The sequence below is a fragment of the Boleophthalmus pectinirostris genome, unplaced genomic scaffold, assembly GCF_026225935.1.
Source record: "Boleophthalmus pectinirostris isolate CB_2022bp ecotype Guang Dong unplaced genomic scaffold, ASM2622593v1 HiC_scaffold_19, whole genome shotgun sequence".
Lineage (NCBI taxonomy): Eukaryota > Metazoa > Chordata > Actinopteri > Gobiiformes > Gobiidae > Boleophthalmus > Boleophthalmus pectinirostris.
Window position 1 is genome coordinate 43,159,909 of NW_026571140.1, and position 25,499 is coordinate 43,185,407.

A 25,499-nucleotide genomic window follows, 5' to 3' on the forward strand; every position below is an offset into this window, starting at 1 on the left:
CAAAATAAAAGACCAGAGTAAAACACGTACGCCTTCAAAATAAAAGACCAGAGTAAAACACGTACACCTTCAAAATAAAAGACCAGAGTAAAACACGTACGCCTTCATAATAAGAGACCGGAGTAAAACACGTACGCCTTCAAAATAAAAGACCAGAGTAAAACACGTACGCCTTCAAAATAAAAGACCAGAGTAAAACACGTACGCCTTCAAATAAAAGACCAGAGTAAAACACGTACACCTTCAAAATAAAAGACCAGAGTAAAACACGTACGCCTTCATAATAAGAGACCGGAGTAAAACACGTACGCCTTCAAAATAAAAGACCAGAGTAAAACACGTACGCCTTCAAAATAAAAGACCAGAGTAAAACACGTACGCCTTCAAAATAAAAGACCAGAGTAAAACACGTACACCTTCAAAATAAAAGACCAGAGTAAAACACGTACGCCTTCATAATAAGAGACCGGAGTAAAACACGTACGCCTTCAAAATAAAAGACCAGAGTAAAACACGTACGCCTTCAAAATAAAAGACCAGAGTAAAACACGTACGCCTTCAAAATAAAAGACCAGAGTAAAACACGTGCGCCTTCAAAATAAAAGACCGGAGTAAAACACGTACGCCTTCATAATAAGAGACCGGAGTAAAACACGTACGCCTTCAAAATAAAAGACCAGAGTAAAACATGTACACCTTCAAAATAAAAGACCAGAGTAAAACACGTACGCCTTCAAAATAAAAGACCAGAGTAAAACACGTACGCCTTCATAATAAGAGACCGGAGTAAAACACGTACGCCTTCAAAATAAAAGACCAGAGTAAAACACGTACACCTTCAAAATAAAAGACCAGAGTAAAACACGTACACCTTCAAAATAAGAGACCAGAGTGAAGCATGTACGCCTTCATAATAAGAGACCGGAGTAAATAATATACACCTTCAAAATAAGACAGTAAAGCATGTGCGCCTTCAAAATAAAATACCAGAGTAAAGCATGTACACATTTAAAATAAAAGACCAGAATAAAACACATTCGCCTTCAAAATAAGAGACCAGAGTGAATACTGTACACCTTCAAAATAAGAGTAAAGATGTACACCTTCAAAATAAGAGAGTCAAGCACATACACCTTCAAAATAAGAGACCAGAGTGAAGCATGTACGCCTTCAAAATAAGAGAGTACATCATGTATACCTTCAAAATAAGAGACTAGAGTAAAAAATGTACGCCTTCAAAATAAGAGACTAGAGTAAATAATGTACGCCTTCAAAATAAGAGACCAGCGTAAAGCATGCACATCTTCAAAATAAGAGACTACAGTAAATAATGTACGCCTTCAAAATAAGAGACCAGCGTAAAGCATGCACATCTTCAAAATAAGAGACTACAATAATGTGCGCCTTCAAAATAAGAGACTAGAGTAAATAATGTACACCTTCAAAATAAGAGACCAGCGTAAAGAGCACATCTTCAAAATAAGAGACTACAGTAAATAATGTACGCCTTCAAAATAAGAGACCAGAGTGAAACACGTACGCCTTCAAAATAAAAGACGAGAGTAAAACACGTACGCTTTCAAAATAAGAGACCAGAGTAAATAACGTATGCCTTCAAAATAAGATAACATGAAATAACGCACAAAATTGGGTATTTCCAAAGAATATACACAAAAAAATTTTAACAGTTGTGACAGGTGAGTGTGTTAGACTGTGACAGGTGCGACAGGTGTGACAGGTGCGACAGGTGAGCGTGTTAGACTGAGACAGGTGAGACAGGTGCGACAGGTGAGACAGGTGACAGGTGTGACAGGTGCGACAGGTGAGTGTGTTAGACTGTGACAGGTGCGACAGGTGCGACAGGTGAGTGTTACCTGTCCGAGCCCCACAGCTGCAGAGGCGACGATGGAGATCAGGAGGAGGGTGGGTTCTTTAAAACGAGCTGTGAGTCGACCCACCACCGCCCCCTGGATAAACTACAACAAAAAACAAACAACAAATAAAACAACAACAAAAAACAACAACAAATAAAACAACAACAAATAAAACAACAACAACAAATAAAACAACAACAACAAATAAAACAACAACAAATAAAACAACAACAACAAATAAAACAACAACAAATAAAACAACAACAAATAAAACAACAACAACAAAACAACAACAACAAATAAAACAACAACAACAAAAATAAACAACAACAAATAAAAACAACAACAACAATAAAACAACAACAAATAAAACAACAACAACAACAGAGTGTGAGGTCCACAGTGAAGTTCACAGTGAGGTTCACAGTGAAGTTCACAGTGAAGTTCACAGTGAGGGTCACAGTGAGGTTCACAGTGAGTCCACAGTGAGGTCCACAGTGAGGTCCACAGTGAAGTTCACAGTGAGGTTCACAGTGAAGTCCACAGTGAGGTTCACAGTGAAGTTCACAGTGAAGTTCACAGTGAGGTCCACAGTGAGGTCCACAGTGAGGTCCACAGTGAGGTCACAGTGAGGTCCACAGTGAGGTCACAGTGAAGTTCACACAGTGAAGTCCACAGTGAGGTTCACAGTGAGGTCCACAGTGAAGTTCACAGTGAAGTCACAGTGAGGTTCACAGTGAGTTCACACAGTGAAGGTCACACAGTGTGAAGTCAGTCACAGTGAGGTTCCACAGTGAAGTCACAGTGAGTCCACAGTGAAAGTCACAGTGAGGTCCACAGTGAGGTCCACAGTGAAGTTCACAGTGAGGTCCACAGTGAGGTCCACAGTGAAGTCCACAGTGAAGTCCACAGTGAAGTCCACAGTGAGGTCACAGTGAGGTCCACAGTGAGGTCACAGTGAGGTCCAGTGAGGTTCACAGTGAGTCCACAGTGAGGTCCACAGTGAGGTCCACAGTGAAGTTCACAGTGAAGTCCACAGTGAGGTCCACAGTGAGGTCCACAGTGAGGTGAAGTTCCACAGTGAGGTTCACAGTGAGGTCACAGTGAGGTCCACAGTGAGGTCCACAGTGAGTCCACAGTCCACAGTGAGGTCCACAGTGAGGTTCACAGTGAAGTTCACAGTGAGGTCCACAGTGAGGTCCACAGTGAACAGTGAGGTCCACAGTGAGTCCACAGTGAGGTCCACAGTGAGGTCCACAGTGAGGTTCACAGTGAGTTCTTCTAGTACGGGTCTAGAACATGGATCATCTGCAGAGTCAGTGTGTTCACATCCCGGTTACAGCTGGAATATCCCAGCTACTATTTGGGATCGTGAAACCAGGACACTGTGTTTCCATGCACCATGACGACTCCAAAAACCCTTTTCTACCCAGACACTGATGTGCTGTAAACACACTCTGTGACCTCACCTCAGGTTAAACTGTGCAGTGACGTTTGGCATCGTCTGCTGAAACCTTTCCAAGAAAGTAAATAAATAATTTAGATTTACTTTTAGGCTAAGGGTGATGGGACCAGAGGAACCATCAAATCTGTAAAACTAATTTACCTACACAGACAAATAAAGCAACCTCGCCAGACCAGACCAGACCAGACCAGACCAGAGCAGACCAGACCAGACCAGAGCATGGATCTGTCATAAAACCTGGACAAGCCCCGCTCCCTCTAGTGGTCGCTCCAGGTTCTGCAGCTCCTGGAGTTTGGGCTCAGAAATAATTCTCCCACAGAGGCACAATGTCCGTGTTCTGACAGGGCATCCAGCTTTCACAAAGGACGGATTCTGTAGCTTCAGAATTGATTATAGATCTATGAACCTGAATCCATGTGTCACTCCTTCATTCGTTTTTTCAAAATAAAAACCAAAAATAAGAAAATGAAAAAAATATATAAATATTTTCTTCATTATTTGTCTCCAAAACCAAAATGAAAAAAACGAATAATTTGTTTTTTCAGTTTTCAATTGTACTGTCCCGACACTCAGTCTTGGTTTAGACCTGGTTTAGTCCTGGTTTAGTCCTGGTTCAGTCCTGGTTCAGTCCTGGTTCAGTCCTGGTTTTAAGACTTGGTTTAGTCCTGTGTAGTCCAGGTTTAGTCCTGGTTTAGTCCTGGTTTAGTCCTGGTTTAGTCCTGTGAAGTCCAGGTTTAGTCCTGGTTTAGTCCTGGTTCAGTTCTGGTTTAGACCTGGTTTAGACCTGGTTTAGTCCTGGTTTAGTCCTGGTTTAGTCCTGGTTTAGTCCTGGTTTAGTCCTGGTTTAGACATGGTTTAGACATGGTTTAGTCCTGGTTCAGTCCTGGTTTTAAGACCTGGTTTAGACCTGGTTTTGTTCTGTGTAGTCCAGGTTTAGTCTAGGTTTAGTCTGGTTTAGTCCTGGTTTAGTCTTGGTGTAGTCCTGGTGTAGTCCTGGTGTAGTCCTGGTTCAGTTCTGGTTCAGTTCTGGTTTAGTCCGTTATCCATTTTTTTCCATTATTCATTAAACACAAAATTGAAAACAAAGACAAATAATGAAGAAAATATATTTTTTTTGTTTTTTTTCTTATTTTTGGTTTTATTTTGAAAATTTAATGAACAAGTGACACACGGATTAACCTCACCTAACCTAATTTAACCTAATTTAACCTAATCTAACCTGACCAGACTTAACCTGAACTGACCTGAGCCGGTTTTATTCTCAAAACGTGAGGAAGCGCCTCCTGTTTCACGTCACCGCACAACAACAACAACACACAACGGAAAAGAAAATAAAATAAATCTAATCTAATCGAGTGTGTGTAATGTAAACACAAAAGCTGCTGTGAGGACTGCGACCAATGAACCCAATGAACCTCGTGAAATGTTGAGTCTTATCGCGCCAATACCCTGATCTTAATCAAAATTAAACAAAAAGTATAAACGTGTTTGTTTGTCCTCACCATTTGGGAAATCCCGAAGAAAGCCATGAGGTACCCGTTCTCTTTCGGGTCCAGTTTGAAGACGTCCAGAGCGATGATCATAAACATCGACTGGAACATCCCTGGAAAATATAAACTTATTTATTTATACATAAAAAAAAAAACATGAATTTAGTTAATTAAATAAAATGTGCATCTTTGGCCCAACGACAAAAAAAAAAAAAAAAAAAAAAAAGTTTACAGAGTTTGACAGTGATAAAATATTAAGAAAATATTATTAAGCACAGTAAAAAAAAAAAAAACATACTCTTGGACAATGTCAAAATATATGTGTATGTAATTGTTTGTGCACTGAGAAACTTTTTTTGTTGGTATTATTATTATTAGACAGTACGAACACACACACAGACAAATGACTCCACAGATAAATACTGACGTGAAGAAACATATTAGGACATTTATCTGTCTGTAAATTGGATTAAATGAACATAATGTAGAGAGTCTAAGATTTATAACAAGATAAAATATGCCCACGTGAAATATCGGCCCACAAACATATCATATAATATCAGCCAATCGATATATCGGCCGGGCTCTAGTAAACATTAAAGGTTGTATAGAGGATTTTTTTAAGCAGCTCCCTCAGTAGAAACACCTTCTCCCGCCTCTTTACTCTAGTTACGCTTGTTTACATCCCGTGTGCATCCAAGACTTACTGTTGAAGTGACCTGTCTAGAAATAATTTAGCGACCGATGCGTCAGTTTTTAGACTCTTTGTCTACTTCATTCGCGCAATCGCTGGAAGAGAGCTCCAAGAATCACCTCAGTTTAGCTCCTTTTCCTCTTCTCTTCTTCTTTCAAAAACTGACTTTCTTTCGCGGCGAACCGGTCGTCGATTCTCTTCCTCCATCGCAACAAACTTTGCGCAAACTGCAATGACGCTACAGTTTGAAAAAGCCTCTAAGAAGCGCTGCATAAACCACATAATCCCCGCACGCCGACGAGTCAGTTACACTAGAAATGTAGGGAGTTTGATTGACAACAGAACAGCCAATAGAAAAAGACGCAGCCTCGTTTTCTATTGGCTGATGTTTATCTGGCCTCAACACGTCCACAGTTGATAGATTTTCATTCTTTTTTTTTTTTTTTTTGGGTCATCATAATTACAAGGCTGCTGCGTCTCTGTACTGGTATTTTAAACTTTCGATAACAATGAGTGCGTTTACATGCACATCAATAACCCGATTATGATCGGGTTTTTTGAGTATCCCGGTTTCTTGATGGTGCATGTAAACGCAGTAACCCGGTTTCAGTAACCCGGTTATGGCAGTATCCCGGTTATTAGAAACCGGTTACTGTAGCTGGTTTATTCCGATAGTAACCGGGATACTTGTGGCATGTAAACGCAGTATCCCGGTTACTGCAACATAAAGTTGAGTCGCATGCGTCCAAAAGACACTTTCCAGCCTTTCACCACAACAGTAGTGACATAAATAAATTGACCAACATAAATAAAGTGACCAAACGAGTGAAATGACGTAAAATAAAGAGCTGCGCTAAACCTGCACACGTACAATCTGCACTCGTACGACCTGCACTCGTACGACCTGCACTCGTGTGACGCTGAAAAACTAAAACATGAACTATCTCCTGTACAACACACACAGAACAGACTCACCATCATCAGCACCTCTTCTGTCACAGAAATAACACACATAATCCACAGAGTCGTGTCATTTAGTCCAAAAAAAACCTGATCACATCAGCGGCACAAGGAGCGAGTTGTTTTTATCGCCGCTAACAGTTTATGCTAATTAGCCAAACGGTCTTAAGTTTCGTTTCTGTAAAACGTAAACAAATGTGATCAGAGCTGAATGATCTGATCAAACGGGCTGATGTGTCTATAGTGTTTATGGTTTATATGTTGTAAAGTTGAGTTTATTTATGCAGAAGATTTGAATGAAGAATCTGCACAGTGGATTGTGGGAGATCTCGTAGCTCCTTAGCTTCTTATGCTAAAGGAGCTCACGGTTTGTATTTTTTCCTGGTTTATGAAATTGATTTAAGTAAATTTTTGCGCCTGCGCATTTGTAAGATTATGTCAAGAAACCGGGACACTCCATTTGATCATGTACACGCGGATATGAGTGTCCCGGTTTCTCAGTGAACATGTAAACACAGTAACACGAACACTGACAGAACCGGGATATGGAGAATAACCGGGTTATTGATGTGCATGTGACGCACTCAATTTGACACAAACAAAAAAAAAAAATCCTCCGTACAGCCTTTAAAACAAACATTGTATTTTGGTCCGGTGTTTTGATTTGACTGTGGCGTGAGGAGGTCGGAGTTATAAACACTCACCTGTGGGAATACCTGCCACGATTTTCACAATAAAAGTTGGAACGACTCCCGGATACTTGAGTAATCTAGTGATCTCCCCCAAACTGAACAGGGACTTCTTCTCTCCTGAAAAACACCACAGGAAACAGTTTTTATCCCGTCTCCTCTTTCAGTCTGGACGTTGTGATTTAGAAATAAGAACAACTGTTAAAGTAAGAATCTGATTTATCATTTGAAGTTGACGTAATTTGAACGACAAAACATTAAATAAAACACAAAAAGATGCAAGAAACAATAATGTTCAAACCAGGACTAAACCAGGACTAAACCAGGACTAAACCAGGACTAAACCAGGACTAAACCAGGTCTAAACCAGGTCTAAACCAGGTCTAAACCAGGTCTAAACCAGGACTAAACCAGGACTAAACCAGGACTAAACCAGGTCTAAACCAGGACTAAACCAGGAAAACCAGGTAAAACCAGGACTTAAACCAGGACTAAACCAGGAAAACTAAACCAGGAAAACTAAACCAGGTCTAAACCAGGACTAAACCAGGACTAAACCAGGTCTAAACCAGGACTCTTAAACCAGGTCTTAAACCAGGACTAAACCAGGACTAAACCAGGACTAAACCAGGACTAAACCAGGACTAAACCAGGACTAAACCAGGTCTTAAAACCAGGACTAAACCAGGACTAAACCAGGATAAACCAGGTAAACCAGGTCTAAACCAGGTCTAAACCAGGACTAAACCAGGTCTAAACCAGGTCTAAACCAGGACTAAACCAGGTCTAAACCAGGACTAAACCAGGGGACTAAACCAGGACTAAACCAGGTCCAGTTAAAAAAAAAAAAAGAACTAGTTCAGCCTCTCAGATCCTCACCTTCGGTCTTGGCTTTGGTTGGAGCTTTGGTGTTTTTCGGGATGAACATTCGGACCAGGAGGAGACTGAAGGCCCCGCCCACAGCGCCCACACACGCCGTCACCTTCTCTCTGCAACGTCACATGACAACTCATATTACACACTTTTTTTTTTACACATATTACCGTATGTTCTGCACTATAGGGCGCACTTAAAATCCTTTCATTTCATCAAAAACGACTGTGCGCCTTATCATCCAGTGGCGGCAGCTCTAATACAGATTTGATATGATCTTGTGGCCCAAATATAATTATATCGCGGGCTAAATTTGGCTCCCGGGCCTGAGTTTGACACGTCTGCACTGGACGATTTGCAAGAACCCCGGAAGTTCGAGTTCGGGTACCGGCCAATCAGTGAAGAGACAAACATTCTGTGTTGGCAACGATTCCCGAGGATTTAAAGCCGGAACAAAGAGAATGTTTGGCGAATTTTATCAAGAGGAAAGACGTTATTGTCCTTCTTCCTACGGGATTTGGAGCTTTACATATGTTAGGTCTGGGCGATATAGAGCAAATTATATCTCAATATATTTTGCTATATCTCGATATACGATATATATCTCAATATGTGTACAGGAAAAATAACCCCCTAAAACTACTGCAAAAACAAATCTGCCAAAATCCACAATGTCTTTTTTTACTGAAGTGCAAGAGGCAGGCAGTTCATGTACGAACAAAGTGCTTCCGCCACATTTAAGATTACAAAAAATCCCTGATTACATAAATAATAATTTAACTGTAAAATAAAAGAAATAATGCATATTTCCTTCTTTTTATTCATAAATAAAACAACTCAACTAAAGCTCATCTTTGCATTAACTCTGATAATCATGAGTTCCTTTACAGTTCCAAACACAACTGTACAAGTTACACAGCAGATTATTAATTAAAATCTTCTGAATAATTAAATTTGACAATATATAAAGCAGAACGACTCTAGAGCCACATCAGCCTGTTTGAGATTATAATGTGTTTAATGCAGTTTCGTTCACGTGTGTTTACATTTTACAGAAACGAAACTTAAAACCGCATGGCTCATTTGCATAAACAGCTCACTCAAGGCGACGACAGAGGAGGCAAACAAGCGAAGCGAAACAAAATCAGAATTAAATATAAGCATTATATCGATATATACGATATGTCAGAATCCATATCAAGTTTAAAAAATATCTCGATATATTTAAAATATCGAGACATCGTCCACACCTAATGTATGTCACGACCAAATAGCAGCAATAGTTTAGTCCTCAGTTTAGTCCTGGTTTAGACCTCAGTTTAGTCCTGGTTTAGTCCTGGTTTAGACCTGGTTTAGACCTGGTTTAGACCTGGTTTAGACCTGGTTTAGACCTCCTGGTTTAGTCCTGGTTTAGTCCTGGTTTAGACCTGGTTTAGACCTGGTTTAGTCCTCAGTTTAGTCCTGGTTTAGTCCTGGTTTAGACCTGGTTTAGACCTGGTTTAGTCCTGGTTTAGTCCTGGTTTAGTCCTGGTTTAGTCTGGTTCAGTCCTGGTTCAGTCTTGAGTCCTGGTTTAGACCTGGCTTAGTCCTGGTTCAGTCCTGGTTTAGTCCTAGTTTAGTCCTGGTTTAGACCTGGTTTAGTCCTCAGTTTAGTCCTGGTTTAGACCTGGTTTAGTCCTGGTTCAGTCCTCAGTTCAGTCCTGGCTTAGTCCTGGTTCAGTCCTGGTTCAGTCCTCAGTTTAGTCCTGGCTTAGTCCTGGTTTAGTCCTGGTTCAGTCCTGGTTCAGTCTCGGTTTAGTCCTGGTTCAGTCCTGATTTAATCCTGGTTTAGTCCAAATCCGGTACAATATGTTACTTAACGATCAGTGATCATTATTTTAGTGAAGTTTAACAGTCGTGTCACGTCTTATTACAGTTTTTAAATAACTTGCCCAAAAGTGTCTGTGATCGATCTGAACCACCGCTGCCCCTGCCGCCCCTGTCAGTACAGAGAGAGACAGCGCCCCCTGCAGCCCACAGAGCGGCGGTACTGACCCGTAGAGTGTGTTCAGATGCCCTCCCAGCGTGGAGCCCGTCAGCATCCCGACGCCGAAGCACAGCCCCAGTTTGGAGAGCGCGTCTGCTCTCCTGTCGGGCTCCGAGAGGTCAGTCACCACCATCTGAGACGCTGCCACAAAAGACTGTTCAAGATCACGTTTGTTTGATAAAAAATGAACCAAACTGTTTATTAAAATCAGGCTTTGTCGTAGTTTTCAACCATGTTTTTAGAACTTTAAAAAGCAAAACACGGTCAAAATCATAGGGCACATTTACTAGGGCTGGTATCATTAAAGGTTGTATAGAGGATTTTTTTAAGGGAAGAGAAATACAGCGACAGTCCTTGTGCGCGTTCAGAATCACTGTTGAAGTTTCCTGTCTAGAAGTAATTCAGCGACCGACGCGTCAGTTTTTAGACCCTTCGTCTGCTTCGGTCGCGCCATCGCTGGACGAGATCTCCAAGAATCACCTCAGTTTGTCTTCGCTCCTTTTCCTCTTCTCTTCTTCTTTCAGCGACCTCAAAAACGGACTTTCTTTTGCGGCGAACCGGTCATGGATTCTCGTCCGCCGTCGCGACAAACTTTGTGCGAAATGCAAGGAAGCGACAGTTCGAAAAAGCCTCTAAGAACCGCTGCGTAAACCACGTAATCCCCGCGCTCCGACGAGTCAGTTATACTAGGGAGTTTAATTGACAGCCTAACAGCCAATAGAAAATGAGGGAGCCTCGTTTTCTATTGGCTGATGTTTATCTGGCCTCAACACGTCCACAGTTGATAGATTTTCTTTCTTTTTTTTTTGGTCATCATAATTACAAAGCTGCTGCGTCTCTGTAATGATATTTTAAACTTTCACTGACAATTTGAAACAAAAAAAAAATCCTCCATACAACCTTTAAGAAGTTGCCGATACGATACATACCTAGATACAGTGCACTTTCGATTCGATATGATATATTTCAAATCGATTCGATACGGTTTCAATAAAAAATAAAGTCTAAATCGTGGCTGTGATACTAAAAGTGTTTGTTAAACCGCTTCTTGTGCAAAGTTCATATGAAACACAAACATTTTAATCATCAAAACAGTAAAAATGTCACTCCACAAACAACAAAACTGTAAAACACACCTAAAAATACTAGGCAACTCCAAAACAGTAGAAAAAGTTAACACATCGCACGAGGAAAAATATAATTAAAAGGCCTTTATTTGAATGTCCAAAGCCGACATGTTTCGACCTTAACTGGTCTTCATCAGGGCTTGATTAAAAACAAAGCCTGGGTGTGGCCTTCAAGTAGAACACATCAACCAATAACAAGACTGGAGGAAACTGGAGGCCGACAAAACAGGTGCACAAAGACAGGACATGGTACAGGCAAAAAACAACAAAAAAAACATCATAACCATAATGTTTCCATTATTACTGTTACCAATAATGTATTAATAATAAAATTAATAATAATGTATCTGTATCATAATTTTTAATATATATATATATATATTTATTAAAAAAATATATATATATATATTAAAAATACATTATGGTTATGATGTTTTTTGTTTTTTTTTTGTTTTTTTGCCTGTACCATGTCCTGTCTTTGTGCACCTGTTTTGTCGGCCTCCAGTTTCCTCCAGTCTTGTTATTGGTTGATGTGTTCTACTTGAAGGCCACACCCAGGCTTTGTTTTTAATCAAGCCCTGATGAAGACCAGTTAAGGTCGAAACATGTTGGCTTTGGTCATTCAAACAAAGGCCTTTTAATTATATTTTTCCTCGTGCGATGTGTTAACTTTTTCTACTGTTTTGAAGTTGCCTGGAATCTGTTGTGTCTTGAGTTTTGATCCTTTTTTCCTTTCTCTATTTGCTGCTACTGATTGGAACAACTGCAGCAAACAGCCACATTTTTTGTTCTTTCCACACCTAAAAATACTCTTGGTGTTAAATCGATACAGCAGCCCACGATATCGATACTGTATCATCACATTAAACGATACGATATATCGATATTCCGATATTTTTGCACACCCCTAACATTTACAGTTTTGGATGCACCTTCACACACTGTTGATTTGTTTGTACAGGGACAGTGCACAATAAAACATTAACCAAGACAAAAGTCAAAAGAAACACACTGGTGCCAAGTCACAGCACGAACGCTCGTTTACACCATCGTCCAGAACAGTTTGGTGGAAATACTTAAAGTACAGTTTCAGTGAATGGAAATAAATTTATCAAAAATAAATTGTGATAAATACATGATGTTTTTTAATTACAATTGAATTATTCCAAATGAATTAATTCAGAATTAGCCCTTGTTTAGTCCCAGTCTAGTCCTTGTTTAGTCCCAGTCTAGTCCTTGTTTAGTCCCGGTCTAGCCCTTGTTTAGTCCCAGTCTAGCCCTTGTTTAGTCCCAGTCTAGCCCTTGTTTAGTCCCAGTCTAGCCCTTGTTTAGTCCCAGTCTAGCCCTTGTTTAGTCTAGTCCCTTGTTAGTCAGTCTAGTCCTTGTTTAGTCCCAGTCTAGTCCTTGTTTAGTCCCAGTCTAGCCCTTGTTTAGTCCCAGTCTAGCCCTTGTTTAGTCCCAGTCTAGTCCTTGTTTAGTCCCAGTCTAGTCCTTGTTTAGTCCAGTCTAGCCCTTGTTTAGTCCCAGTCTAGCCCTTGTTTAGTCCCAGTCCTGGTTTAGTCCCAGTCTAGTCTTGTTTAGTCCCAGTCTAGTCCTTGTTTAGTCCCAGTCTAGTCCTTGTTTAGTCCAGTCTAGTCCTTGTTTAGTCCCAGTCTAGTCCTTTTTAGTCCCAGTCTAGTCCTTGTTTAGTCCCAGTCTAGTCCTTGTTTAGTCCCAGTCTAGTCCCTTGTTTAGTCCATGGTTTAGTCCCAGTCTAGTCCTTGTTTAGTTCCAGTCTAGTCCTTGTTTAGTCCCAGTCTAGCCCTTGTTTAGTCCCAGTTAGCCAGTCCCTTGTTTAGTCCCAGTCTAGTTGTTTAGTCCCAGTCTAGTCCTTGTTTAGTCCCAGTCTAGTCCTTGTTTAGTCCCAGTCTAGTCCTTGTTTAGTCCCAGTCTAGTCCTTGTTTAGTCCCAGTCTAGTCCTTGTTAGTCCTTAGTTTGTTTTAGTCCCAGTTAGTCCTTGTTTAGTCCCAGTCTAGTCCTTGTTTAATCTCAGTCTAGTCCTTGTTAGTCCCAGTCTAGTCCTTGTTTAGTCCAGTCTAGTCCTTGTTTAGTCTCAGTCTAGTCCTTGTTTTGTCCCAGTCTAGTCCTTGTTTAGTCTCAGTCTAGTCTTGTTTAGTCACAGTCTAGCCCTTGTTTAGTCCAGTCTAGTCATTGTTTAGTCCCAGTCTAGTCCTTGTTTAGTCCCAGTCTAGTCCTTGTTTAGTCCCAGTCTAGTCCTTGTTTAGTCACGGTCTAGTCTCAGTCTAGTCCTGGTTTAGTCCCAGTCTAGTCCTTGTTTAGTCCCAGTCTAGTCCTTGTTTAGTCCCAGTCTAGTCCTTGTTTAGTCCCAGTCTAGTCCTTGTTTAGTCCCAGTCTAGTCCTTGTTTAGTCCCAGTCTAGTCCTTGTTTAGTCCCAGTCTAGTCCTTGTTTAGTCCCAGTCTAGTCCTTGTTTAGTCCCAGTCTTAGCCCTTGTTTAGTCCCAGTCTAGCCCTTGTTTAGTCCCATTAGCCCTTGTTTAGTCCCAGTCTAGCCCTTGTTTAGTCCCAGTTAGTCCTTGTTTAGTCCCAGTCTAGTCCTTGTTTAGTCCCAGTCTAGTCCTTGTTTAGTCCCAGTCTAGTCCCTTGTTTAGTCCAGTCTAGTCCTTGTTTAGTCTCAGTCTAGTCCTTGTTTAGTCCCAGTCTAGTCCTTGTTTAGTCCCAGTCTAGTCCTTGTTTAGTCTCAGTCTAGTCCTTGTTTAGTCCCAGTCTAGTCCTTGTTTAGTCCCAGTCTAGTCCTTGTTTAGTCTCAGTCTAGTCCTTGTTTAGTCCCAGTCTAGTCCTTGTTTAGTCCCAGTCTAGTCCTTGTTTAGTCCCAGTCTAGTTAGTCCTTGTTTGTTTAGTCCCAGTCTAGTCCTTGTTTAGTCCAGTCTAGTCCTTGTTTAGTCCCTAGTTTGTTTAGTCGGTCTAGTCTCAGTCTAGCCCTTGTTTAGTCCCAGTCTAGTCCTTGTTTAGTCCAGTCTAGTCCCTTGTTTAGTCCCAGTCTAGTCCCTGGTTTGTCCCAGTCTAGTCCTTGTTTAGTCCCAGTCTAGTCCTTGTTTAGTCCCAGTCTAGTCCTTGTTTAGTCTCAGTCTAGTCCTTGTTTAGTCCCAGTCTAGTCCTTGTTTAGTCCCAGTCTAGTCCTTGTTTAGTCCCAGTCTAGTCCTTGTTTAGTCCCAGTCTAGTCCTTGTTTAGTCCCAGTCTAGCCCTGTTAGTCACGGTTTAGTCCCAGTCTAGTCCTTGTTTAGTCCAGTCTAGCCCTTGTTTAGTCCCAGTCTAGTCCTTGTTTAGTCCCAGTCTAGTCCTTGTTTAGTCCCAGTCTAGCCCTTGTTTAGTCCCAGTCTGTTTAGTCCTGTCTTGTTTAGTCTCAGTCTAGTCCTTGTTTTGTCCCAGTCTAGTCCTGTCAGTCTAGTCCTTGTTTAGTCCCAGTCTAGTCCTTGTTTAGTCACAGTCTAGTCCTTGTTTAGTCAGTCTAGTCCTTGTTTAGTCACAGTCTAGTCTAGTCTAGTCCTGGTTTAGTCCCAGTCTAGTCCTTGTTTAAGTCCTGGTTTAGTCCCGGTCAGGTCCTGGTTTAGTCCCAGTCTAGTCTGGTTAGTCTCAGTCTAGTCTTGTTTAGTCCAGTCTAGTCCTTGTTAGTCCCAGTGTCTTGTTTAGTCCCAGTCTAGTCCTTGTTTAGTCCAGTCTAGTCCTTGTTTAGTCCAGTCGGTCCTTGTTTAGTCCCAGTCTAGCCTTGTTTAGTCACGGTTTAGTCCCAGTCTAGTCCTTGTTTAGTCTCAGTCTAGCCCTTGTTTAGTCCCAGTCTAGTCCTTGTTTAGTCCCAGTCTAGTCCTTGTTTAGTCCCAGTCTAGCCCTTGTTTAGTCTCAGTCTAGCCCTTGTTAGTCCCAGTTAGTCCTTGTTTAGTCCCAGTCTAGCCCTTGTTTAGTCCCAGTCTACCCTTGTTTAGTCCCAGTCTAGTCCCTTGTTTAGTCGTAGTCCTTGTTTTAGTCCCAGTCTAGTCTTGTTTAGTCCCAGTCTAGTCCTTGTTAGTCACAGTCTAGTCCTTGTTTAGTCACAGTCTAGTCTCAGTCTAGTCCTGGTTTAGTCCAGTCTAGTCCTTGTTTAGTCCTGGTTTAGTCCTGGTCAGGTCCTGGTGTAGTCCTGGTTTAGTCCTGGTCAGGTCCTGGTGTAGTCCTGGTTTTAGTCCTGGTCAGGTCCTGGTGTAGTCCTGTTTAGTCCTGGTAGGTCCTGGTGTAGTCCTGGTCAGGTCCTGGTGTAGTCCTGGTCAGGTCCTGGTTTAGTCCTGGTGTAGTCCTGGTTTAGTCCTGGTCAGGTCCTGGTTTAGTCCTGGTCAGGTCCTGGTTTAGTCCTGGTGTAGTCCTGGTGTAGTCCTGGTTTAGTCCTGGTGTAGTCCTGGTTTAGTCTGTCCTGGTGTAGTCCTGGTGTAGTCCTGGTGTAGTCCTGGTCCGGTCCTGGTGTAGTCCTGGTGTAGTCCTGGTGTAGTCCTGGTGTAGTCCTGGTGTAGTCCTGGTGTAGTCCTGGTTTAGTCCTGGTGTAGTCCTGGTGTAGTCCTGGTGTAGTCCTGGTGTAGTCCTGGTGTAGTCCTGGTTTAGTCCTGGTCAGGTCCTGGCGATCGGCTCGGTGATTGTAGTGGATATATTTATGCTCCGCTCATGTTTGTGGCTCTCACTACTCGTCTCTGGATACTCGTCCCTGATTGGTTGACGCTGCGTGTCTGACGCGAAAAGTTCAGCATTTTCAACTTCTTGACGCTGACGCCAGATTCTCGCTGTGCTGATGCCCGAAGACGCGCCGCAGAAACACAGGACGCTCTAGTCGCGCGTCCACATCGACTTTACATAGAAACTGGACGCTTTGACGCTCTGGTGTGAACGCCCCCTTCAGACGGGTGATCCAACGACCGGAATCATTTTTTAAGTGGAATAAACATTTACATGATCGCGGAATAAAAAAAAAAAAAAAAAAAATTAAATTGGAATAAACCCACTTAAAGGTTGTATGGAGGATTTTTTTTGTTTCAAATTGTCAGTGATAGATTATAGATGCAGTCGCCTTGTAATTATGATGACCAAAAAAAAGAGAATAAAAATTCATCAACTCTGGACGTGGTGGGGCTGAACACATTTGCCAGTAGATAACGACACTGCCTCGTTATCTGTGAGCTGACAGGCTGTCAATCAAACTCCCTACGTTTCTAGCGTAACTGACTTGCCTGCGCCGCCGGTACGTGGTTTACGTACGTCTGTCACACAGTCCACAGACAACAACAGTTCTTAGCGGCTTTTTTTGACCTATATCTTCCTTGCAGTTCGCACAAAGTTTGTTGCGATGGCGACAAGAATCCAGGAGCAGTTCGCCGCAAAAGAAAGTCCGTTTTTGAGGTGAAAGAAGAAGACAAGGGGAAAAGCAGCGAAGCCAAACTAAGGTGATTCTTGAAGATTCATTCCAGCGATGGCGCGACTGAAGCAGACGAAGGGTCTAAAGACTGAACCACTGGTCCATAAATTACTCCTGGACAGGAAACTTCTGCTTATTATGAAAACGTACTTTATTTCCAAGAGGGAGACAAACGTTTTTCAGGACACGAAAGCGATATCCTATGTCTGAAAACGTCATTTTCAAGGCAAAGAAAGAGTCCGCTTGCTGCTGCGTGTTGTAGCTAGTTCATTCACACTGAATCTCCACGCAACCTTCCTGCACCCCTTTCCTGCTCCTCACTTCTTCGTCTTGACTAACCAACACTGTAGTTAGTTGTTTACGAAGTCATGTGCAGTTCACCGGCTGTAAACAAACCTGTTTGTGGCGTAAGGAGGAGGAGGGAGGAGGTGTTTCTACGTAGGAGCTGTAGGGGAGGGGAGGTGGTTTCACGCATGAGCAACATTTGAAAAAGGACAAACAGTCGCTGGATTTCTCGTTCCTTGGAAAATCCTCTATACAACCTTTAATTCGGATTTAAGTTTAATTCTGAATAATCATTAGGAATTAAGTGTTTAGTCTGTCTTTTTAGAGCGGAATACATTTTTATTCCAAATTAAATAATTTTTAATCAGAATTAAAGCTCTCATGTAAACGGGGCAATTGTTGAAATACTAAAAACAACCTAACTACATGCACATGCCCCTTCCACCCTGTATGAAGGCCCAACACACACACACACACACACTCTACTCATCGTTCAACTCACACTCGTCTGTAATACGCCGCTTCTTTCTCAGCCGTGCAAACACTTTGAAAACCTGAGCAGGATTGGCATTATTTTATTTATTTATTTTTTTCTAAGTATTTTTTTTATTAATTTTCAGACAATAAAAATTCCATCTGAACAACTGACCACGTTAACACAGGTCAACATATAACCAAAAATAAAATAAATTAATTAAAAAAATAATAATAATAATAAATAAATAAAAATAATAATAATAATAAAATGAATAAATAAAATAAAATAAAGATAATGATAATAATAATAACAAATAACTAATTCCACACACTCACACACTCATACACATTCACACATTCACTATGCAATACTTGCACAACACAATCCATCAATCGCAGGTGAGTCTTTGATTTATATTTGGTGACCATATGTACTTAAAACGAATAAAATAAAATATAAATAATATATGTATATATATACATACACACAACAATAATAAATAAATAAAATAATATAGATAAATAAAAAATAAATATATTAATTAAAAATTAGTAGAGAAACATGAATTAATAAATGGATATAGATAATATATATAAAAAGTAATAATACTAAAATAAAAATAAATAAATAATAATAATTAATAAACAATAAAATGAGATAGGTAAGGATTGGCGTTATTACCGAAGCCTGTTTCTGTGCGTGTGTTTTGTGATTGGCTGCTGTGTTACCGGGCAGAACGTGCATGAAGAGCGTGGGCAGTTTGTGGATGAAGAGCATGACGGGATGTTCCGCCGAGGCCAGGAGCAGGAAGAAGACGACGTTGGCTCCGCAGGACAGAGTCAGAGCCGCCTTGGCCCCGAACAGATCCCCGAACCTGCAGAGAGACGGAGGGTTCTACATGTACGCCTATGGCTGGAATGTTCAGCAGTTACCGTGGTGACACAATACACACATAAGCAAACACTGTCAAAAAGGTTTTAAGACTCAAGAAAAAATACAGAATGGATTTAAAGGTCCCATATAACACAAAACTGACTGACTCTTGTGAGATTTAAGCCGTATTATAATGTTGTTCCCTCCTCAAAAACAAACCTGGAGTTGAGTTTTTGTGTTTTGTTTCAGTCACACGTGTTTGAGTAACTCTTTATTTTTAGTCTGTCTTCATCTCCACTTCTGTAGCTGAGATGTGTCTGTGCTGTGTGCCAGTGTGGCTGTGTGGGCGATTACCGTATTTTTCGGAGTATAAGTCGCACCAGCCAAAAAAATGCATAATGAAGAAGAAAAAAAACATATAAGTCACACTTGATAAAATCAGAAACCAGGAACAGACATTTCCTGTTGAAAGTCAAGTCCATTATCCATTCAATTCTTCATCCTCGGTGTCACTTCTGAACAACTCGTCCTCGACCTCCGGAGGGAAACCGAGCGCCGCTTCCTCTTCTGTGTCGCTGTCGTCAGACTCAGCGTCAGTTCCAGTTAGAATTATTCGGGTCTTTCTGAATCCCGACAGGATGGTTTCGGTGTCACTGAAGTCCAGACTTTGTTGCTTTGACTATTTGCTCTTCGGACCGACTCTTGCCGCAGTGGGACACGACCCCGAGTCCGTGATTGATTGTATTTATACATCGCCTTTCAAGATCCCCAAAGCACTTTACAGTTCATTATTCATTCTCTCCACACTCAGGTGGTAAACTACTATTGTAGCCACAGCTGCCCTGGGGCAGACTGACGGAAGCGAGGCTGCCAATCTGCACCATCGGCCCCTCCGACCACCACCATCACTCACACACACAACACTTTCATACTAGGCAATGTGGGTGAAGTGTCTTGCCGCAGGACACAGCGACAGTTTTTTTTTTTTGTAACTGGCGCCTCCTGTGGAATTCCCAGTGTTTCCCATCCAAGTCCTGACCAGGTCCGACCTGCTGAGTGTCTGAGATCTGACGGGATCAGGCTTTGACGAGCTGGTGTGGCCAGCACCTGTGGAGCTGCGTGTTTGTAAAGTGCGACTGCTGCGTTTTGTCCTGTGGGCCGTGGAGATCTGTGTTGGTCCTTTTGCTCGTGGTCACCTGATGTCTACACAGACACACCTCCAGACCCGTCCTGACACTCACAGCTGTAACGAATCCCGGTGGTCCAGGGGTCACGTGGTCCAGAACCTGAGGAGGTCCCTTATGATCAGGCGCTGGAGTTATTTTTCAGGAAGACACGGAAAATGAGGTGTTCTGTAGAAGACAGACACCAAACAGACTCACTCTGTTTCATTATTTTATTTAAGTTTCTCACAAGTTTCTCTCTCACTCCAAACTTTCTTTCTGCTGCTCGATTATTGTTTTCAGCTGCAGATTTCTCGACTTGCAGTTTGTAAATCTGCAGAATCTGATATTGTTTTTGGGGCATTTGTGTTCAGTCTTCTCAGTCTTTGTCTTTATAAGTTTAGTGGTGCAGGAGGAACAGGAGCAGCAGATACTCACACACAAGACTAGAACCTCTCCACACTTCACGAAAAACATTTTAATACAGAAGTCGCAGGAAACACAAAAGTGCGACATATAATCCGAAAAATACGGTACATGTGTCTGAAAGTGACTGTGTGTTTTTGTCTTTGTCTTTGCATTTATTGTGAATTACTCAGATCATATTGAGCACAAAGTCCAAAGTGAGTGAAACTGATCCACATGAGAACATTCCTCAGAGCAAAACAATCATTTTTATATTTCATACTCGTCACATTTAATAAACAAATGATTCTGGACCAAAAAATATCTGTAGTTCGTTTAAAAGCAGGACTTTATACTCCAGTTTTTTTTTTTCCTCGACATAATGTTTTTCTTTCCCTTTATGATAAGAATTGCCACATTAGAAAGTGCAAGCTCAAATAAATATTCTGAATAAAGTTGATATTTTGTACCTCCCAAACAGCGGATTTCCGATGAGCTGCAAAACTCCCACCAGCGTCTGCAGGTATCCGAACCACAGCGTGTCAAAGCCCAACTTCTTCGCCAAAAACTGAGAAAAATGAAAAGTTTGTCAATACAAAACCAAAAAAATAACTCAAATCGTGTTCAGGTTTATTAAACTTTCAACACTTTTAGACTCAAAGGTTCAATATTACACAAAAGAGACTCATCAGGTTTAAGTTATAACGCTTTAAGTTCTTTAACTTTATTTTTAACTTTTTTTTTAAAACTTTTTTAATTTTTTAACTTTAATTAATTTTTTTTAAACTTTTTTTATGTAATTATTTTTGAAAATGTATTTATTTTATTTTGTTTTAAAAAAATTACTTTTTTCATTTCATTTAACTTTTTAAAGTAGTTTTTATTTTTAATTTTTGGACTTTATTCTTTAACTTTTTTTTCTTTAGCTTCACTAATGCTTTAAGTTCTAACTGCTTCAAAAACAGACCTGGATGGAAGCACCATTTCATAAAGTTTACATATTTGCATAAATAATATAAAAATGTATAATCATTAATTTGTATTTTTTGTTTAAAAAACAATATAAAATGTTTTAGAACATGATGTTCTGTGTTTGATTTAAAAGAAGGAATGATTCATTCTTTGTTTTTTGAAAAAGTTAAATTAGTAACAAGGAGAAAACAAAGTCAAAGATGATCCTCGACACTGGACTTGTTTTATTTCCTTCACATGTTTGAGTAAATCTTTATTATTCGTCTGTTTACATCTATAACCCTAAACGCTCTGTTCCACCGTGTGATGTCATGATGTGGTATTTTTCAGGTTTCACAGCTCCTTTCACCTTTAGTTCAGTAGAGATCAGCAGTTCCAGGGCTGGAGTTTAAAAACACAGTGGAGCATTTCCTGTATCACCGCATGACGTCACAATAGAAGAAGTCGTGACAAAAAACATGTGAACGAAACAAAACACAAAACACAAATCCAGGTCTGTGACGAGGAAACAACATGTGAACCTGACTTAAACCTCACAAAGAGTCAGTTTTAATCACAAACTGCTCTGTGTTTATCTCACACAGTTGTTTTACTGCAGACATGTTAAACTCAGGCCCGGGGGCCAAATTTGGCCCATGATATAATTATATTTGTCCCACGAGATCAAATTAAATCTGTATTAGATCCACACACAGATCGACTATAGAGACATGATTTATTTAAAATATTATGATTTTATATTTTGCTTTTTCTGGATTCAATGTTTAAGCAAAACGTTTATTAACAATTTATTTGAATAAGAAAAAGTTTAACATTACATGACTCCAAAGAAGAGAAAATATGCAGATGTTGGTGAAATTTTTCAATAAATATTTAGTTTGGTCCATGACTTAGTCCCAGTTTTTAATTTTGGCCTCTGTGAGTTTGACTTTGACTCTCCTGACTTTATGTATATTACATTTTTTCAAGTCTTGGCTCCTCTGAGTTTTTAAACTCCACACGTCTTCACGAGAATTTTTGCTTATTGAGCAGCTCAAATGTGGACATGAGAGTGTTGTTGTACACTGCAGCTTTTCTTTTAACACTGAGTGTTTGTCGTATGTGACTGTGTTGTGTGTATGTGACGTGTGTTGTGTTTTATACTGGTGTGTTGTGTTTAGTGGTGTGTTTGTGTGTTTTGAGTTTTTTGAACAGGTTGTTGTTGTGTGTTAGTGAGTGTGTTGTGTGTACAGTGAGTGTGTTGTTGTGTGAGTGTGTTGTGTGTATAGTGTGTGTGTGTTGTGTGTGTACGTGAGTGTGTTGTGTGTACAGTGAGTGTGTTGTGTGTATAGTGAGTGTGTTGTTGTGTGAGTGTGTGTGTGTGTATAGTGAGTGTGTTTGTGTTTATAGTGAGTGTGTTGTGTGTATAGTGTGTGTGTTGTGTGTATAGTGAGTGTGTGTGTGTATAGTGAGTGTGTTGTGTGTATAGTGAGTGTGTTGTGTTTATAGTGAGTGTGTTGTGTGTATAGTGTGTTGTTGTGTGTGTATGTGAGTGTGTTGTGTGTTGTGTGTTGTTGTGAGTGAGTGTTGTGTGTATAGTGTGTGTGTTGTGTGTATAGTGAGTGTGTTGTGTGTACGTGAGTGTGTTGTGTGTAGTGAGTGTGTTGTGTGTATAGTGAGTGTGTTGTGTGTATAGTGAGTGTGTTGTGTGTATAGTGTGAGTGTGTTGTGTGTACAGTGAGTGTGTTGTGTGTACGGTGAGTGTGTTGTGTGTATAGTGAGTGTGTTGTGTTTAGTGAGTGTGTGTGTGTGAGTGTGTTGTGTGTACGGTGAGTGTGTTGTGTGTATAGTGAGTGTGTTGTGTTTATAGTGAGTGTGTTGTGTGTATAGTGAGTGTGTGTGTGTACGGTGAGTGTGTTGTTGTGTGTATAGTGTGTGTGTTGTGTGTATAGTGAGTGTGTTGTGTTTATAGTGAGTGTGTTGTGTTTATAGTGAGTGTGTTGTGTGTATAGTGAGTGTGTTGTGTGTATAGTGTGTGTGTTGTGTGTATAGTGAGTGTGTTGTGTTTATAGTGAGTGTGTTGTGTGTACAGTGAGTGTGTTGTGTGTGTACAGTGTGTTGTGTGTAGTGAGTGTGTTGTGTGTACAGTGAGTGTGTTGTGTGTACGGTGAGTGTGTTGTGTGTATAGTGTGTGTGTGTGTTGTGTGTGTATAGTGAGTGTGTTGTGTGTACAGTGAGTGTGTTGTGTGTACGGTGAGTGTGTTGTGTGTACAGTGTGTGTTGTGTGTACGGTGAGTGTGTTGTGTGTACAGTGAGTGTGTTGTGTTTATAGTGAGTGTGTTGTGTGTAGTGAGTGTGTTGTGTGTGTACAGTGAGTGTGTGTGTGTATAGTGAGTGTGTTGTGTGTACAGTGAGTGTGTTGTGTGTAGTGAGTGTGTTGTGTGTACAGTGAGTGTGTGTGTGTGTGTACAGTGAGTGTGTTGTGTGTTATGGTGAGTGTGTGTTGTGTGTACGGTGAGTGTGTTGTGTGTATAGTGAGTGTGTTGTGTGTGTACAGTGAGTGTGTTGTGTGTATGTGTGTGTGTGTGTACAGTGAGTGTGTTGTGTGTACGTGAGTGTGTGTGTGTATGTGTGTGTGTGTGTACAGTGTGTGTGTGTGTATAGTGAGTGTGTTGTGTGTACAGTGAGTGTGTTGTGTGTATAGTGAGTGTGTTGTGTGTACGGTGAGTGTGTTGTGTGTACAGTGAGTGTGTGTGTGTGTGTGTGTGTGTGTGTGTGTGTAGTGTGTGTGTGTGTACGGTGAGTGTGTTGTGTGTATAGTGAGTGTGTTGTGTGTACGGTGAGTGTGTTGTGTGTACGGTGAGTGTGTTGTGTGTATAGTGAGTGTGTTGTGTGTACAGTGAGTGTGTTGTGTGTACAGTGAGTGTTGTGTGTACGTGAGTGTGTTGTGTGTATGAGTGTGTGTGTGTTAGTGAGTGTGTTGTGTGTACGTGTGTGTTGTGTGTATAGTGAGTGTGTTGTGTGTACAGTGAGTGTGTTGTGTGTACGTGTGAGTGTGTTGTGTGTAGTGTGAGTGTGTGTGTGTGTACGTGAGTGTGTTGTGTGTATAGTGAGTGTGTTGTGTGTACGGTGAGTGTGTTGTGTGTACAGTGTGTGTTGTGTGTATATTGTGTGTGCTGGTGTTGTGTACTTTTGTTGATTGTTGTTGTACTTTCCTTCGTCCTGTAGATGATTTTACTTCGACCTGTCGAGGGACTGAAGATGGAAATGAGCCACGTTGGCTTTAATCTTTACATATTTACATTTTTTATGTTCATTAATATAAACTGTCCCTTTACAAATAAAATAAATAAGAATAAGAATCATTTGGATCATTTCCTGGAACTGCTGATCTCTACTGGACTAAAGGTAAAAGGAGCTGTTCACTTGAAAACCACGTCATGACATCACAAGATTGGACCTTTAATCACAAACTGCTCTGTTTTTATCTCACACAGTTGTTTTACTGCAGACATGTTAAACTCAGGCCCAGGGGCCAAATTTGGCCCATGATATAATTATATTTGTCCCACGAGATCATATTAGATCAAATTAGATCATATTAGATCAGAGCTACAGATTGGCTATAGAGACATGATTTAATTAAAATATTATTATTTGATATTCTGTTTGTTCTGGATTCAATGTTTAAACAAAACTATTATTAACAATTTATTTTAATAAGAAAAGGTTTAACATTACAGATCTCGTAAGAAGAAAAAACATACAGATGTTGGTGAAATTTTTAAAAAAAATAAATTTAGTTTGGCCGACGACTTAATCCCAGTTCACTAGAATCATTTGGATCATTTCCTAGAACTGCTGATCTCTACTGGACTAAAGGTAAAAAGAGCTGTTCACTTGAAAACTACCACGTCACGACATCACAAGGTGGAACAGAGCGTTTAGAGGGTTGGGGATGTAAACAGACGAATAATAAAGATTTACTCAAACATGTGTAAATGAAATAAAACACAAGTCCAGGTCTGTTTTTGACGAGAGAACAAGATTATAATAGGATTTAAACTTCACAGACTCAGTGACTCTATTATATCATAATTAACTCGTCACGTGCTGGAGGCCACATTCTGCTTCTTTCTCCCCAGAAGAAACCACAGAGGAAACATGCTCCGTTCACTGCGCCTCCGTAAAACCCGGACTCCTCTCTTACGTCATGACAGGTCACGCACACACGTACAAACACAAAAACAGTTTTTAGTCGCGTTCGTTTGCGTTTTACTCACGGGAGTCACTGAAAACTGCAGAAACATCCACGTAATGTCCAGAGTCGCGATGGCGTACGTGGCCCAGATCACCGTGCGTCTCTGCGCGCGGCTCGGCTCCGCTCCGCCGCCGGCACGCTCCATTTTCGGGTCGGAACCTGCGCGGAAACCGGGTCAGAACGGCACCGAGGTAAAACCGGGGCAGGCAGGAGAGGGAAAGGCGCCGCGGGGAGGAGCGGTGCCCTTTAACATGCTTCTCAACCCGCGAGCGCGCACTTTGGACGCGGGGCGGACCCAGACTCGTATTTGCATAAATCGGTGACTAAACCCGCGCAGAGAAGTGGGGTAAAAGCGACAGGGCGCAGCAGAAAGTGACTCCAGAATGAGAAACGTGAGAAAGAGCGAGTGGAGCTGAGCAGAAAAAGAAACACTACCGCCCGGAGACGCGTTCAGGA

The 25,499-nt window shown here is 41.0% G+C and overlaps 1 protein-coding gene across 1 annotated transcript; it reads right to left on the reverse strand.

Annotated features, from left to right (window-relative positions):
• Nucleotides 1-1,135: 1,135 nt before the first annotated feature.
• On the reverse strand, nt 1,136-25,499 carry slc22a18 (solute carrier family 22 member 18). Its single transcript, XM_055154372.1, has 9 exons — nt 25,066-25,499; nt 20,302-20,399; nt 18,119-18,264; nt 10,080-10,212; nt 8,052-8,161; nt 7,188-7,292; nt 4,842-4,942; nt 1,875-1,976; nt 1,136-1,168 (listed from the first exon to the last, which is right to left on the reverse strand). Exons 1-9 carry the CDS (start codon nt 25,186-25,188, stop codon nt 1,136-1,138), a joined length of 951 nt encoding a protein of 316 aa, XP_055010347.1. The 5' UTR covers nt 25,189-25,499.

Excerpts from the sequence above, each read along its gene's own strand:
- slc22a18 (XM_055154372.1), bottom strand. The coding sequence starts at position 25,188 with ATGGAGCGTGCCGGCGGCGGAGCGGAGCCGAGCCGCGCGCAGAGACGC. Across the intron at positions 7,293-8,051 it reads AACCAAAGCCAAGACCGAAG|GAGAGAAGAAGTCCCTGTTC; the intron begins GTGAGGATCTGA and ends GGTGTTTTTCAG. Across the intron at positions 4,943-7,187 it reads CGTGGCAGGTATTCCCACAG|GGATGTTCCAGTCGATGTTT; the intron begins GTGAGTGTTTAT and ends TATATTTTCCAG.